General features: G+C 37.5%; 1 protein-coding gene across 2 annotated transcripts in view; it reads right to left on the reverse strand.

The window, feature by feature from the left end:
- Positions 1–18,276, reverse strand: part of CTNND2 (catenin delta 2) — a 646,172-nt gene that overhangs the window by 114,889 nt on the left and 513,007 nt on the right. For both annotated transcript variants that reach the window (XM_013130147.3, XM_034063316.1), the window contains exon 12: positions 14,964–15,147. In XM_013130147.3, the coding sequence (XP_012985601.2) occupies positions 14,964–15,147 (184 nt within the window). The remainder of the gene's footprint in view (positions 1–14,963; positions 15,148–18,276) is intronic.

The raw sequence follows: 18,276 nt of genomic DNA on the forward strand, positions 1-18,276 counted from the left end.
TTCCCCAAATAAAAGTGCTTTAGGGTACTCAGGTCTTCAATTTACACAGTCATAACCCAAACTCCACTTGAAGAGTGGCACTACAACCTGCCCCAGAAGATTCAGGCAGCCTGTCATACTGTGAATTTGCTTTAGAAATCCACCCTGTTAACTGAACGAAGCCTGACAGCCAAAAAATATTGCAGTGCCAGAGAAGTCGATTGCTACTATTAATACCCAGAAAGAACAGCAGTAACGAGCACAAACTCTGAAACTACTTCAACGATCAAGTGCAACCATCTTTAGCCCAATGATGAAGTAATTCTGAAATAAACATAAAAGACTTTTGGAAATATCTCAGTAAAGAAGCTCAGAGAACTCCAGAAAAAAATATGGAGGTATCAATGACATTGAAAAATAACACCTAAATATTCCTGAGTTATATCAGTTACTGAATTAATTTTCATTAATCAATGAAAAATACACTGGGTTTCCCTTATCTCCATTCATTCAAAAAATGGAATATTAAACTTTTGCATAGAATTTCAAAGTTTGATCCCAACTTTGAGGAATTTAATTGCTTTTAGAGACTTGTGAATGGCACTTTAGACACTGAGTAACGGTCAATACTTTTTACTGACTACAATTTCATCTTCACGTAAAAAATTGTAAACAGCAGCTTGTAACTGCAATTCTGAGATTGTCTATTTAAGTAAACATCTTATTACATACATTCAATGCCATAACGACGCATTTCAATTTAAAATCCCATCAAAACACCAGTTACTAATCCACAAAACTTTATTTATTTCATAAACTGTTCTATGACTTAAAATTAGCCCTAACGGAAATTAAAAGAAAACAAATGAATACTTACTAACCTACACTACTATAACTGAAAAAAGATGTTTCAAATGGAAATCTTTCTCTAGCTGCTTGGCTGACATTTGAAATTAATCATACTTGCAATTGCTAATCAGTTCATCATTATGGATTATAAAGAAATTCAAGCACTAAAAACATCTGTAATACCCAAATTGAGTTGGCCTCTGCAATTGCAATTCAAGCCCTTTTACAGAATGATCGCGGTACATTATCTACACTGTCACTTTTCACCTCCACAGGACTCATGCCACATGTACTGCACAGGACAGACTTATGTGATGTAAATCAGAGTTAATGCTGTAGAAGGGGTTGGTTTCTGTCAGCCTGCTCACCTCTGTCCACTAGTACTCCACGACCAGCTTTTCTTGCAGTAGTATCCTTGGGTAAATCTCATCCAATTTCATAGGTTTGACTACATGTCTTTTCTCCACTTAGTCTTTAACCTGTTCCTTGCCGATTGCTGGCTTCACCTTTTCTTTCCTAAAACATGCTGAAATGTACAGTAGTCTGGGCGCAATATTTGCCTGATAAGACTGAGGCATGAAAGGTTATGAGTTCTTCAGTCTTTCGCCTTTTGTCCATCACTATTTTGTCTTCCCCATGCATCAACTGACTCACATTCCCCTCAAGGTCTTTTGCTTTCATGATACACAAACCTGTAAAATCCCCTGCCGTGATCTTTTATGGAGTTTGCTTCATCCTGGCTTTGACCTTCCTCATTTCACCCCCCACTACATAACCAAGGCTTTTTATACTCCTGTATTGTTTCCCTTTGCACTCCTTGGTCTTTTCCTGTGTTTCAGGAAGCTTTGTGTTCACCCAAGTGAGCCTTCTGCCATAATTTGTGGTCTTCCATCACAACAGGGTGGTTTGTTCCCAAGTTGTGAGCAAATATTTATTTACATTTGGTGAGCACCCTTTTCCTGTGAAGCAGCTCCACAGCTGATTAAAATCCATTGAATTTGTGACTGCCACGGATACAGTGATGATGCTGTATGAAAGAATGATGAAAGCATAAGCAGTTATGGGTAACAATCAGGCTAAAATGGAAATTACGCCAATACAGTTTAGATGATCAATCTAAACATAGAGTCCAGGCCCACAGGAGGCTTATACCAAATATAATAGTTTGCACTTCTGGATGAACATACTGATGTGAAGCTGCTGCAGGTATATCTACCCAATAACGACAGTTAGCCTCCCAGTTCTACTGCTGGCATCAGTCCTGTTTCCTGCCTGGGTATCAAGGGCTGACAAGAGTAGTATGGCTGAGTGAGACATCAGCAGGAATTGTGCTGAGGCCACTAAATTTGCTTCACATGAACTACAAAAAGAGCAGAGCAAAACCCCACTTGCATCTTCTGGAAACTGCTTTGTTTCTCACTCCTCAGATTTGGAGCATGAACAAGTATTTATTATTGGTAAGATAGGTTAATAATTTTTTTTTTACTGACCACATGAGCTTTACAAAATAAAAAGCACAAGGACAGAGCTTCAAGAGGGAGGAGTAAATGCGAAAAGAATAAGCAGGAAAGGAATGAATAACCTTAGATGCCTGCCAAGAATCACATTCCCAAAACCACTGCATGTCTGCACGAAGGAAAACTCCAGCTATTCAGATGTCATTGAAACACAATCAATCTCCTTGACAGAAGGAAAGAAAGAAATGGTACTATTTGTATTATTGGAAACCAAGAAGAAAACTGGTGGGTAATTTCACTATTACCTTCAATAACATATTCCTGCACTTGACTTAAGAGTGGGAGCCACTAGGCTAGCTTGGCTTGTAAGGAGAAATGGAAGTCAATTACTTTCACTGTGTGTCAGCTACCTCTAAAGTTTTTGATAGATAAAAGCCAGTACATGACAGTTACCAAAGTATTAAATATATTTCATTCCCTACATATTTGTTTTTACATATTATATCTGATACTACAAGACAAGTTTGTAACAGCATCCCCCAAACTCCCTGTGTACTATCTAGAAATGTATATTTACTTTGCTAAAGCATGGTCAATTAAAGTTCTCACACACTCGTAGGAGGAAACAAAAATTGTATGTAGGGATTACGACACTTTCATTTTGTAAACACAAAATCTTAAGAGTTTACAGTCTAAAGATGATTTACAATAATGATCTACCCAAGCCCTTGAAGAATGGCTATGTAACACATCCACTAGCAATAAAACATAATGATAGGGCTCATGCTATGAAAAACTAACATTTGTTTACATAAATTACCCCCCATTTAGTAATTACACTGTATGTCTGCAATCAGGTCAAACAAAATGCAACCCTGGCAGAAGCAATACTGCACGCATTATAGTCTAGACGGAGATATGTCAGAGAATTATGGGGGATAATTAATCAGTTAATGCTTTCCATGTGTTTCATTATATGTGGAGCTGCAATTCTAGAATGAAATTTTTGTGCTAATGCAGTCACTTTTTGCTTTCTTAAAAGAAATAATACCACCAACTGCCACTGTTCAGGCCAGACAGTCCTGAAAAAAGAAAGTATATAGCTATACAAACACATTCATACCCCCAGACAGATGCACACACATCTTTCTGGTTTATGAGCAAGTAATGATATATTTTCATTATAGATAATAATAATGTCAAAGTATTTAAAGTACCTATACTTTTGGAGGTGCAAAGAGTGAAACAAACTCAGCATTTACAAGTCATCTGTGTATATACGAATGTGACATACAGCAGTAGTGTAACTCCAAACAGGCAGTACTCCATTCAGGTGCCCACTTCAGCAAGCCGCTTAAAACAAGTCATAAATTGCTTTCACAATCAAAGGAAGGTGACTGATTTTCCTGAACTTCTCCAAGGTGGACATGCTGCCTCCTAAACAATGTGTATCTCTTTTTTTTTTGATTAAAACTTGAATAAAAAACTCTTCAGTCAAGAAAAAAAAACAACAAAACAACTGAAACCAAAAACAAAACCCCACAACCCAATGAAATAAAAAACCCAACAAAATTTCTAGGAAATCTGGAATTAATTTAGTGTCCAAAAACTACATTAGTTCACTTTTGTACAATCTAATTGGAGGCAAAACCAAAAATTAGCTCTCCTCTCAGAAGTAAAGCCAAAACAAAACTAAAAAAGCAAACAGACTGTTCCTGTAAAACACATTTAAAATTCCCACATTGTTCCTGTAAATCATGTGAAATTCCAGTTCAGGAAAAATGCATCATTCATGTGAATTTCCTTCTCTCCCATGTCACCGCTTGTGAACCCAGTGACAGCCATGCTCCAGCTGATTTTGCTGGTGGATCCTGTGCCTGTGAGTGGAACTGTGACACAATTGTGCCAAGGATTGGGCTAAAGAGCATTAGACAAGATGACATGCATTTTCAAGACAGATGATGCCTAGCATACAAGACATCACCCTAGTGCAACCAGACAGTGAGCACAAGCAGCTAACTGTGACACATAAGTAACTGCCAAAAGTACGAACAGTAGCACCCATTTTCTCATATTTACATAGATTAGAGGACACTCCTTCTTAATGTGAAGTTGGGAAACAAGAGACAGCAGGTAGCAGTCAACATCAATCAATTTGACCAGTCTACTGAAAATGTCCTCAACACATATTAGTTATCTACAATGAACCTAGGAATTATTTTTTGGGAAATAAAATTTTCTATTTTATTATGCATGTTCATTTCATAGTGGGATTAAAAAAAATGCCACCCCTACTTTTATATGCACAATACTTATATTGTGTTCTTTCATGACTATGTCTTTCAAAAAACTTTCCACACTTCTGCACACAGTAAATCACATATAAAGATGGATGAACGACAGCAGGGCAAGAGGAGGAGGTATTTCACAATGCTACTGTCCTTCAAGAGAAAACACTGAAGCTGTAACCAGCTAACTATAATAAATGAGTACCTGACAAAAAGAAATGAACTGTGAAAGTAAAAAAGCTACACTAGGACAAATATTTCAAGAGTACTTTGTCATGGAAATACATGTGCAATCTTAGCTAAAAATGCTATCAGGCTGATGTTAGATGTTTTCATACGGCACATGCAGTAGCAGTTAAAATACATGAATAATATTACTAAAAAAAAAAAGTGTTCTCTCTTTCCAAAGGAAACTTTCTTACCGATAATAAAGAACTTGAAAATAGAATATGAAAGTAATTAGGGAAGAAAATAGGGGAAAAAAACCCAAACCCCACAAACCTCTGGTATCATTAACTCATTTTTTAAAGAGGGATGTCCTCCTCCCTGCTAGCTGTATGAGACAGAAACTTGGCACAGACTTTGGTGGCAAAAGATAGGAAAATCTTTTCATCCTACTCTGCGCCTGCAGGGCTGTGTGCGCATCAGTGAGCTACAGCTGGAAATCAGTATCACCTTGCACCTTGCTCTAGCTTTGAACCATCTTAATCCACACTTGTGTGTTAGTTTGCATAATGTCCAGAGAAATATTCAAATTGGATAAAACTGATGAAACCGAATTAGTGACAGGCATCACATCCTTTTTACTTCAGTCTTTATGAAAAGTCTCCATTTACCCCCAAATTAACTATCCACTTTGCTAATCCTCTCAGAAGGGGGGAAATCCATTTGGCTGCGAGTAATGGACTTTCATCTTTCTTTCTCAAAGTGTTCTTACTACACTGTTTTCTCTACTCAAGGAAAAATCTTACAAAGTGCTAACAATCCTCCATGGAGGTGTGCAATGGTAATAAGAATGCAAGTTCAACACTCACAGGGCAAAGTTTCACAAAACACAACATCCAGAAATGATCTGCTGCTTTTCAGGCTTCAACTCAGACATCATGAGTGGAATATAAACTAAGCAGACTTGGTAGTCTGCAGCCTAGTTCATCACACTCCCCTGAAAGTCCTATTTTTATTTATTTACTTACTTCATCAGTAGGCTTCCTGAGAAGAAGAAAATGGATAAAAACAATGAAGTTTGTTAAGTGTGGTTAGTGGGGACTGCAGTTCTTAGCGCTTCAGTGCTAAGGATATTAGCAGAGAGCATTTCTCTGACGGAATGGCATAAAGGCACAAAAGCCTTCTCGCAGGAAGGCTTCTGAGCCCTGCTCAACTTGAGCTGCTGGCATTACTCTCTTGCACTTGAAGTGAGACAGCTCATATGCCCAAACCATTCTGAAAGTGAGTGATAAAATGTTTACTTTGTGAAGCTGGCTGGCTTATCCAGAAGGATGAAGCTAGCTCTGTGTACTTCAAACAGGTATCTCTACTGGAATTCCTCTGACTGCATGAAAAGACCAAATGATCTCACTCTTACGGTAAGTTTCTTCACATTTGAAGCAGTCCACCATAAAATAAGGGTGAAAGCTACAGAAGTATGCCCTGCCTTTCCTTCACTCTGCAGAGCCATGCATTTTCACACGTTTTTCACACTGCCTAGTAATACAAACAGTTTTAAGAGGAAAACAGCTAGTTAATATACACATCAAGCTATGAGCACCAAAGATTCTGAACCTTAGCAAGTATTGCTTCATTATCTGTGGGGGAATTGAGTGGGAATACAAACTCTGGACAATTGCATTTCTCATTGCCTTTGGGTAAATAAAACATCATCCTCTATTATCAATGACCATGACCATGAGTACAGAATAGTCTAAATCAGATTTTCTCTTATGCTGAGACAAACAGTATTTTCTGTGGAGTCAGACTGACTATATCAGTTTTTCAAAGCACCCATTTGAAAAGGACTATCCAATATTTTGGATAGTCAGCAAAGCAACAACAGAGGTACGCTCTGGTTCCCGCTGGCACCTGGGCCCTTGCGATTCTTTCCAACAGACCCAGACAGTTGAGACAGAATTGGCTCCATCTCTCCAGTTTCCCATGCAGTGACTGCATGGACGTGCGGACACATTCTAAAATACACGTGATGCCACGCAGGCTTGGAGACTCTTCCCAAAAAGAAAATAGTAAGGCCACTGTCATACAGCTCTGCAGCTGGCCAGCGAGGAGGCCAGTTGTAGTCAGCTGGGCTTGGAGTCAGCTCAAATCAAGTCAGCTGGCCACCAAGATTCAGATCATACCTTATTACAGTGTCTGCCAAGCTAACACTCACTACTGAATAAAGGAAAACTGTTCTGAAATGAAAAAAAAACAAACCACAGAATCTAAACCCTTTCACAAAACAATTTCAGTTTCTTCAGAGCCTTCATATCCACAAGGCTTAAACCTCTGACAGAAGTAAATATAAATTAACACTACCTAACCATGCAAATATGAGAGGACATTTAATTTTCACATGAGCTGCAAGTTAACAGCAGGCATTCAACCTGAAAGGAATTAAACCCTCCAAAAGCAGGGAAAACAGTAATTTAAAACATACTTGAGATAGTCAACACATCCCTAATGCATGGTACAACATGAGCCATTCAGACTAAGAGGCAGCAGTTGATAGTTTTATCATTATCGCTGAGCCTAATATACCAAGATGAAAGCGAAGGTACTGCGGCACTTTGGTTCTTTTTGTATGTGCATGTATGATTTCCAGCAACAGTAAATTAGTAAATTACAGGAAGAACACACTCCTGCCACAGTAACAAGTAAATATTTCTGTTTAAGAGAATAGGAACTAAATTTCAGCTAGGTCCTAAATTATCAGACTCTGACATATAGGTCCAATATTTCTAATTTTTATCCAAACATGAAGCCCCACTGCAATATAAATGAGCTTCCTTGTTTGTCCAGGGATTACTTAAATAGTATTTTGAAGATGGATGCCCATACATCACTTTTTAGCTGTCCCAGTGCAAAATCAATACATTGGGAGCTCCTTCTGCACTGGAAGGTAGATTTAGGAAGAGTAGCCCAGCCTCTCTTATCAGGTAAAATGATGGAGGAAGGAGGTACACCTTAAGTACAGGAGAGTTAAAAGTGTCTGAAATTATGCTGTACTAGTTTTTAGACCAAAGGCGAATACAAAAGGTATTCCACAACACTAGTTTAAAAACAAAATTTCTGGTTGATCAACTTGAGCCCAGAATGAACCTCCAGAGCTATGTGGAATTTGTAGTATCAATCTGATAGGCTGAAATAATGCTTTTACCAGAAATGCTGAAAGAGCATTAAACTTCAGAGTGCTATTTGAATACCACTGCTATAATTAATTCAGTATGACCTTGCATAAACCTTATAGATTTGTTCATGAATATGCAAAGAGGGAGTAACTGCACTGTGAAGAAAAAGTGGGGTGCTTAAGTATCTGACACAGCTACACATTTAATTCTGCTGCTACTTTTCCCTTGAGTATCTTCTGAATAAAAATATTACTGCAGCAATCAGAGGACACTGATATATTCATACTAAAAGTTCCCTCTCCCCCCTAAACCGTAACATTAGATTTTTATTTCAGCTACATTTCTGAATGATCATAGCATTCAGGAAGGAACAATCCCTCTCATAGCTTTCAGAAATTTACCTCTGAAACTTTATGCTTAACTGGGATGCAGTTATTGTGGCCTCTCAGATTGGTTTGTGACTCTTCTTCACACTGGACCTGTCAGCTTCTTGAAAGGTGAAATACATTTTTCACAGCAGACTGGCTTGTATTAATTCCCTATGAATTCTTCCATTTTGGTTTGTGGTTGGAAAACTCAGCATATGGTTGTGAATACTTACACATGAGCTAGTGAAAAATTCAGGCCTTGTTAAAAATACATTTTGCACAGTTCATGCCCATGAAAGCAGCCTCTTTGAAAGTCTTGATTTGGGGTTTCTGAAATTTGACAAACTCATTCTCAACCACATCAAACCTACAAATAATTTTCAAAGCTGGTAAATTAGTTTAGAAACACTAAAGCCTCTAAAAATCAGGCTCTTGTACAGAAACCTAGTCATTGATTAAAATGCCTGCCATTAAGTAAATGCAACATACAAATTTATTCCTTTTTATAGTGTTTTAAAAGACAAGAAACAACAGTTCCGCTCATTTTCCCTCCTGTGAACTATGCTCCTGTCTGGTACTCTTGGACACATTATCAAATTTACTGCAGAGTTTTTCAAAATTCATGTGTACAAGTAATACAGAACTCCTGAGCTAATGTATTTAAAAGCAAGCAATGTGCCATTCACCTTTAACCTGGAAGGACAAGATGTAGTAGTTGTGATCAAGATACCTTCAGTTATATTAAACTGGCAATTATCTGGTAGTCATTTGTACATACAGTGAGTATCAGGAATCCTCAGTTTCTTTAAAATGTTGCTAACATTTGCCCCTCAGTTCCTCAATAGCTTGTTGCTGCTGGGCCCCAGGAGCGTGAATGATACATTTTAATAATAATATTAGTTAAAAGGGATAAAACTTCACAAAAGCAGACATTAAGGCTAAGCTTTTCCTTAACTTGTCAAGTCTATTCTCAGCACTTACTGCCAACTCCAGGTCCTAGAGGAATTATCAAGCTAAAGAGAGCTCAGGAGTGTATGTTTCACAACATACCAGTACAGCCAATATATCCCTGGATGCCACAGGGGTTGTACAATACCCTAGCTGTGGCCAAATGAGGTTCAGCCCATGGTGTGCAACTCCACAGACTACCTAAATCATAACCTGTTTCACCACAATACACTCATAGAATATAGCTAGATAATTGGCATCAAATCTGCTGATCTGATGGTCCTCGGATGTTGATTTGGTTATACCAGCTTTGTCATTTTTATAGCTCAAAATGTATTAAAAAGATAAAAACAGTAGTGACTGACCTTTTCTCCAATATTAGACTGGATCTGAAGAGGGTAAGAGGAGGAAAACTTGTGGGTTTGGATTTGGAAAGCTTTCTCTCTACAAGCAGATAACCTTGCCTCAGTATCCTTCTAGGTAGTTGTCTTTCTCTCGTGCCACTTGCTTGCTGTAGGTGCTTGTAGTAAAAGTCCCCCCCTCAAGTAGGCTGCCAGTAGAAATACACGATTAATAGGAGTTTTGTTCTAATTTTGAATTCTGACTGGCTTATGGATGGAGCGTGGATTTTCTGCTACCTGATGCACAAGATTGGAAGGTCAGCCTGAGAAGAGCTCCTGAGCTCTAGGAAAAACAAGGGAAATACTGAGCTCAGTTGTCAAGTCCAATGGCTTTATATCCACTACAGCATGGATAGGGACGGACAAAATGTGACTGTTGTGTTGGCAGGAGAAGAATCATGTATCAGCAGCAAAGTTCTACTGTAAGAAGCCAGATCTGTTTATGCACAACTGAAGATAGAGCTTTTACCAGTCAGTAAAGACAGAAACATATTACAGCTTCAATAAGCACTGCTTCTGTATGTGTATGCATATACACATAAACACATATGTGCATATGCACATACACATGTATCAGTTTAGCTTCGTAAGAAACATGTTTCACATTTATGTAAGAATGTTTCTTCATATATATGCATGTTTCTTTAGAAACTAAACTAAACAGATGATGAATAACACACTCTGTGCTATTTATTTTATGCTGCTCCCACACCTTTTGTCAGTATGCAGCAGAATGTTTTGAATATAACAGATTATAGAAGTTCCTAAGAATAGGAATCAATAGATTTTGGATGCTGAGAAGAGAACTGGATGAGAAGTAAGACAGTGAGATAAATGAATTAGCTGTAAATGTCTGCGCAACAGATCATTTACCCACAGAAACAGTTCTAAATATTTGATATTCAGGCTTCAAAGTGAACACAAAAAGTTCCAACAACTTAATTATTTTCTTCCCAAAATCTGATCCCTCCAGAGAATACTACTGGGTCAGTTACATTTAATTCATGTTTTAAGAGCTCTCTTCTCCTTTGCTTTTCTACTCTGAGAGCTTGCTATGTCTTTTTCAGCTGAAAAAGAATTCATGGTATTCTGTGAAAGGTTTGACAAGTATGAACATGTGAAGTATGGAAATTTGAAAGGTATGTGGCTTTATAAACAAAACCTATTTGAATTACTTTCCCATGCAATTTCTAATCAACTAATGAGGGGAGGTAAGTATTCTAACATAACTTCGATTTTTACAATTGCTCCTGTGCCTTCAGTGTATGATGAACGTTTATAAAAACACATGAAAGAAAAAAAGTCAGCATTTTATGAGTTTGCACTTTAAACCAGATCAGAATCTTAAACCAGTAAATTCTTAAAATCCTTTGAAGTCCTCACACGAGATTCTATGAACTTAAATTAATTTTAAATTCATAGCTGAAACAAGGTTCCAGGCTTTACTTCAGGACAAAAACTCTCCAAAAGATTTTTGCCTGGGATTTTTCAGATATTCTTTGTACAGAGACTTAGTTCTGTGAAAAGTAAGCTGGAGCTTCAGGTTAAGACAACATTATGCAACACTGATTTTTAAATTTCATGTTAGGGATTGTAAAACTCCTTCCCCTCCTCCCCCAATAAATAACAGGGATTCCAAATTCAGTTTTCACCTGACTTTCCCTTGTAAGTCTAAAGGAATCAGAATGTGTAAAACAAAGATGCAGTACTTCCCTAGCACAAGTAAAGCAGTAACAGCTGAAATCCAAAAGGAAGCAGAGAAGTCAAACTTTCACAGAACTTAATGAGGCAAGATACTAGCATCTCTGTGGGGAGGTAAGTAAATCAGGTGATTACTCAAAACACACTCCACACTGAGGTCTGGCAATTTATGAAAGATGAATTTTAAGATTAAATTTGTAATGATAGGTATAACGTTCTATTTGGAGCTTTGAATTATCTAAACCATTTCACAGTATTCAAGTTATGTAAAATTAATTAGCACAATATTGTATTAAAGCTATTTCCTTTTTCCAATTCACCAAAGTGCACAAAAATCAGTTTGTAAATAATGTCTTTATAGAAAAAAAATATGAAAAGAAGGTTTGATGTTGCTGCTGTTTTTCACATGATTTCATACCAATTTCAGTTTATTGCTGAAATTATTGCATGGCTGGAATTGCAGACTTAAGTACTTGGTTAGGAATGATAATGAATAAGCAGGTAAGAGTACGAAAAATTGTAGTTAATAGGCAACTTTTTAATTGAAAAGACGTAAGAAACTCTTATCACGAAATTGAGAATAGATCAGCAGAAAGAATAATTCATATACTGTTGTGAAAAAACATAAACCAAAGACCTGACTATTCCTATAGAATGGCTACTGCAAACCACTTATTAGCATTGCATATGGGATGGATTATATTACAGCACCTCTTGGATATTATTTAAAGTTTTCAGCAGTGAATGCATCAGAAAATCAAAAGCACAGAAGACTGAAAAAAAACCCCAAATCCTCCTGACATAATTGCTAGCATTAAACCTTACGCAATACAAGCTGATGCCTCAAAAATCTGCCAACGTTACAGATTCAGAAACATTTGCGAAGGATTCTGAACACCACCACTTTTCGTATGATATTGAGTATCATCACTGATAAGCCTGATGCTACTGAATTTTAACCAGTGCCCCTTCAAAAAAGAACTCTAGTAAAAGCAGAAAATGAACCCTGCAGACAACAATCAAACTGGAGTCCTAGAAGAAATTCTGCCATGGGAGATGACAATGGACTTTCCGTTTCTAGATAAACACAGCACTATCTCAGCCAACAACATTACATCTTCCTGACTTACATTACCTTCCTTGTCCAGTGAGATCCTGAAATGGGAATAGGAGGCTTGTAACTAGTCACAAGTGGAAAGTGTGAGAGCTGTTTGGTTTACTGGGGGTGGTGAGTGTTTAAGGAATGTTAGCTACAGTACTAGCATATGCTACTCCAATCATCTCCACAGAGCTTTCTGATCTCTTTTTTTCTGGCATTCACAGTTTCCTTCAGCCTACAGTCCCAGTATTTTACACACGCATTCAATGCAAAAATCCAGTTACCATCTCAGAGGTCAACTTACACTTTTCTCTCTTGACAAACTCCAAATTGACATTCTGTTCAGAGAGACAGATTTTCAACAGCAACCGGGGAAAGGTAATCAAGACTGCTTCCTCTAGTATGAAGCAAATGTAAGTTCAACCCTCTCCAAACGTTCTGGCTCTGTCAAAGAGCATCCACACAGACTAAGTGGTATGAAATTGTCTAAAGAAGATAGACAAAGGCCAAATAAGTACCCGACGTTGCTAGAGAGGGCAGAAAGAGAAATCGGGAGGGGTTTTCATCAGAAAGATATTAAAAAGCTATAATATGGTTGGAGGGCCAACCTGCTCAGGACAACCATTTGAGCTGCGTAGTTACAGCTATCCAGGAAGGAGTCAAGAGTTGTAATATGCACAGTCTTTTGCAGGCAGATAAGAGCTTATTTTGCTTGAGCTGGCTAGAAGCCATTGTGCTATGACAGCATACCATTGAGCACTTGCTGCGAAGCAGTGTGTATTAATTAGATCAGGCAACATATCATTCTCATGTGGCCCCAAGTCCTCAGGCTGACACAGGGTGCAGGCTACAGTAACTCACATCACTTTGCAAATAGGTGTACACATATACTCACAGAAAATAAAAGGAAGAAAGATTTCAAGACCAATGTGCAATGAATCCACCAACTGTGAGATAGGAAGAAGTGAGGTTTGCAGGATCAGGGATAGGTATGAGTTCCTGAGAAGAGGTTGGGAAAAATTAACATGAAGACAGAGCTTACAGTGTGGGCAGACCAACACTGGACATGCTCATTCAGCAAAAGGGCATAATTGAGCCCCAGCTTTATAATAGACACTTCTTCACTTCTTTCAGAGGCAGCTCTTCAACTGACATAGGTTAAACATTGGAAGTGTGAGACATGTAACATGGTACAAGTCTTTACGGAATGACTTTCATAATTTTGAAAAACTTTTTTTTTCAGCAACTTTTTGTCTAGAGATTTCAGTGCAATGCAACACAATTATACTACCAAACTCTCTTCAAAATCAATTCAACTCTGGTACAAATACCCAGCTTCAGTCACATATATCAACCGCTGATATTCACATACACATACCTGCATTTAAGCCCAATATAACTGTATGTGCAATACGGAAGTTATTACCTTCTATCTTTCATTCTCTTCCAATCATATACAAACCATCAGTAGTAACTATTACTTTTCCCCATAAACTTTTCACATATTACGTATGAAAGGAAGACACTTAATTTGATGAAAAAGCACAAAGACAGAAAGGTGCTTGTTATAGAAACATAAAAAAAAATTTCTATTTTACTTTGCCTCATATCAATGTATGTTTTATTTAGCTCTTTGAAGGATATCTGGTTTGGATGCAGCACACAACATAGACTATACTACTGATATATACCATTCACCTAACAACTTTCCTGTGATGTATGTAAAAATATTAACAGAATCTGTAATATACAAAGTGAAAAAAAAATCCATGCTTAAAAGAACTTGCCTAATATGCTAAAATATTTCAACAAAAAGATATTCAGAAATTGCCATGACTCAAGCCTTTGTAAAGTTTTGTCAGAACTGTAACTCTTCTTATCCTATTTTCATTCTCACATCTACAGCAATTTTTAGGAATGCATAGATCATATTGCACATATTTATGTAAGTGCACCTTGGTGTTGCATATACAAGTTTGATATACAAATATAAACATACTTGTTAAGGATCTATTTAAGTATTCTAGTTGCGCAATGTTAAATTGGTTGGTCTCTTATTGAAATCCACTTCTCACCTTCACAGAGCAGAAAAAAAAAACCTACTTTAAATATTTATCATAACTCCAGCAATGGCATCTGGAACCTGTAAGTCTTGTGAGCATCTTGCTTACTTTTTGCACTGATTAAATTGGGTGTAATAGTGAGAACATACTGACTTCATTTAAGTAACTGGGGAAATGAGGTACATCTACAAGATGAAAAACACCATTATATGCAAGCTCAGATGACAAGACTGGTCAAAGCTGCTAAGGAAAGAAAAACAGAAAACCCACAGCAACTCTTCTGGATTGTCTTCTAAATAGCTTGAAGCTTGTTTTCTAATTAATTTCCAACTTTAAATTTACAGCACTGAAAGTCATCATCTCTGCTGATGCATAAACCAATTATTTACTATACAGATGTCTAAGAATGAGAAATGCCAATTCAAGCCAAAGTGAGATGATTAAGGCAAAGCAAATGTTTTGCAGTACTCACCTTAGGCACCCAGTGGCATTGCGCAGCACCTGTGATGAATGGAGTTGTATTTTATGATCATCCTGGAGCGGAGAGTTTTCCCATCCAGAGTGAGGAATGATCACTGCATTGGTCAACACTGCAAGGGCATCCTGGATGATTGGCATTTTCAGTGCATCACAGGAGGATAGATTCCAGAGAACTCCTACAAAAAAACCCAAATAACTAATCATGAATATTTCTGTAAAAAAAATATTGAATACTTTTCATTTAAAAAAATACCAGCAAAACATTTCACAACATGGGTGTGCTTACTAAAGCTGTTTCTGTCAAGAAAAAATACCCCTACAATTTAAATGGTGCTGAATGACAGCCTCACAGTTTTCCAGTGCAAATATGACTTTGAATACACAAGTAATCAAAGCAACACTGGAAATTTGTGAGAACTAAACCTAAAAGATGAGCAGTTGGTTATGAACTCAGCCTGTTTAGGATGTGATCATACTTTTACATATTTTGTTTAGGGCTTGGACTTCAGATTTCTGTCTTCTAAATGAAAATAATAAAAACCAATAGCAGAAAATAGGTCCTGATTTATGCAGTTAGAGAACAAAACCACAACCCTGTGATCTTCACTGTAATGAAAGTAACTGTCTAGGGTAGTTGGTACTACAAGCAAAAAGACTTCCTCCACAACCTGATGTGGTACTATGGTATTATCCCAGTCTTCAACAAGTCATTTTTATTTTGCAAATATTTTACTACTCAAAGTTACAGAATACTACTAGTTTTGCACAGAAACAACCAGCTTAACTGTGCAGCTCACAAGAAGATTTATTGGAATTGAAACCAAAACCCTTCTGTTAAAATTCATTACGTGCTAAAGAAAAGGAAGAGCAATCAAAAGCCAAAGCTTTCTGAGCACAGCCGCAAGGATCAGGGCCACTGCCGATGTGCCACACAGAAAACACACGAGACATTGTTAGGGGCAAAGGAGACCCTGCTTTTCATTCCCTTTTGCATATCAGTATATTTGCTGGAAAAGTACATTTGATTTCTGTGCTGTGCCAAAACCTTGCTGGTGCTGGGCAGCAGTGCTGCCCTAGTGCTGCTCCTAGTGCTGGGGGGAGGCTGAGGGCAGCATACTGCTCTGAAGAAGCAGTGGCCTTTATTCTATCTGAATGTCCTCCCAAGAGCAGCTGTAAGATTAAGCCTACCTCTTCCTCCCATCCCCTTGCCAACATATGTCCTCTCCTCTAGAGTACACCCCTGCTCCTTGTTACTTTTCTCCTGTACTGACAGTAGCCTGGGCACACACTAACCCTGAGCAGCAAAACTTATTTTTGCTTTTATGGCTACCAAGTCTTGATCCAACACAGAGATTCATAGAATTATAGAATTGTTAGGGTTGGAAAGGACTTTAAGATCATCTAGTTCCAACCCTCCCTAGACCGCATCACCCAGGGCTCTGTCCAACCTGGACTTGAACACTGCCAGGTAGGGAGCATTATCATCATTATACACATGAGGTTACAAATATGGACACTATGAAAAAACAAAGCAAGAGGTGGTGGGAGGAAACTGCTAAAGACCTTGTGAACATTGACTAAGACATTTATAAATATAAGCAGCAAGAACACCACTTGCTCAAGGCTTTCTTTAGTATTCTGTGTTTTGAAGGAGGTGGAATTAACAGGAATGAACATACATTTTCGGGTTTCCCTCTAAAATTAATTACCTCTATAGGGAGACTGTTTCAGTTATACAATTTCATGTTTTAATTATTTTATATGGAACTGTATGCAAAGACAGTTATGCATTTTAATGTGAAAATTTTGCTTAGCATACTAATAAAAAACCCAAACCATCTTAAAACAATCAGTATGTGGTAAAGAGGCATAAACTGACAGACTTTAGCTATAGACCAAAATAAAAAAAAAGGCAGAAATAAGAATGCTGTTCATATTTTAAGAATTAGTGCTTTAAAGGAAAAAAATTGAATTCTGTTCTGAGTACCTTTATGAAAAGTAAAGACTTTCATAAAGATATTAGATTATAAAGATATTTATAATCACTTTTCTATGATCTGCTCTTTGTAAGCTTTATTGACACATCTACTATTCCTGAAATACTAGTATTTTGGTGGTTTTAGTCAGCATAAACAACAATGTGGTGTTTCATTTTGGTTTGGGGTTTTTTTTTCACATTTATCCAGACAGGTGCAACTGACGTGCATGGTATAAAAGCAGAGAATCTGAATGCGAATCTTTTTCCTTCAAGGTCCCATCTAATTCTTAAGCAAGACAGTGTGTTACTCTTTGTGAAGAAGTCCCACTGTGGAAGTGGAGCAGAAAAAAGTGTTTTAATGGGAACAAAAGAGTATTTGGGGTTTCAAGAAATACTCATAAACTGGAAAAAGATGAAAAAAACCCACAAAAGAAGCAAACATAACAGCTCTGCCTAGAAAAATACTTCAAAATGTGTCTGACTACTCTGTTTTCTATTCACTCCAAGTTCTTGCTAATTAAAAGTAAACTCACATAAGCATTGTGATAAGTTGCTATTCAGTGACACTTGAGATGCCCAGGAATAGTCTTCGAGCCTTTTTTCTCTGCTTAAAATCCACTTGACACTGCACATGAGCTTTTGCTCAATAAAATGCCATAGTAACAGGTGAGGTCCAAATCCAAATAAACTCCTACATATTCACCCATGAACTGAAAAGTGGGGTCTGTTTTCATTAACTGGAAATTAAACCTTCCCATAAGAGGATGAAGCGTTCACCACACCAAATTAGCTGTTCTACCTTCTCCTAAAATGAACCTAAATCAAGGCAGAATCAAGCAAAACAGCACTGCCCAGTAAGCCTGAAACTGTCTTCAAAGTTTCTGCACCTACACACAGTTTTTAAGGAGTAAGATAATCTTCCACACTAGAATTTTACCTAGTTTTAAGTCTTTGAATACTACCAACCGCATTAATGGAAACAACAATTTTATTCTGACAAGTTGTAATTTATTCTCACAAGTAGGGGAGTCTGCCACTTGCTGAGGCTGGCATTTTAAGTGCTCCTTGTACCCTTCCTTAATTAAAGATTTGCAATTATGAAAGGGCACTGTCAATTCACTTCCCATTACTTTTCCTGAGCACAACCTGGAGATAGATTTATGTGGGGTCTAAGGAGATGATCCATTGCTTTCCCTTTGAAAGGGAAAGTGGTAAAAAAAAAAAAACCAAACAGCCTTTTACCTGAGACACATTCCATTACGGAGCTGCCTCTTCTCCACAAGACTATGAACATATTTTCCAAGCATGTATGCAGTAAGACTGTTGT

This window comes from Melopsittacus undulatus, chromosome 1, assembly GCF_012275295.1.
Source record: "Melopsittacus undulatus isolate bMelUnd1 chromosome 1, bMelUnd1.mat.Z, whole genome shotgun sequence".
Lineage (NCBI taxonomy): Eukaryota > Metazoa > Chordata > Aves > Psittaciformes > Psittaculidae > Melopsittacus > Melopsittacus undulatus.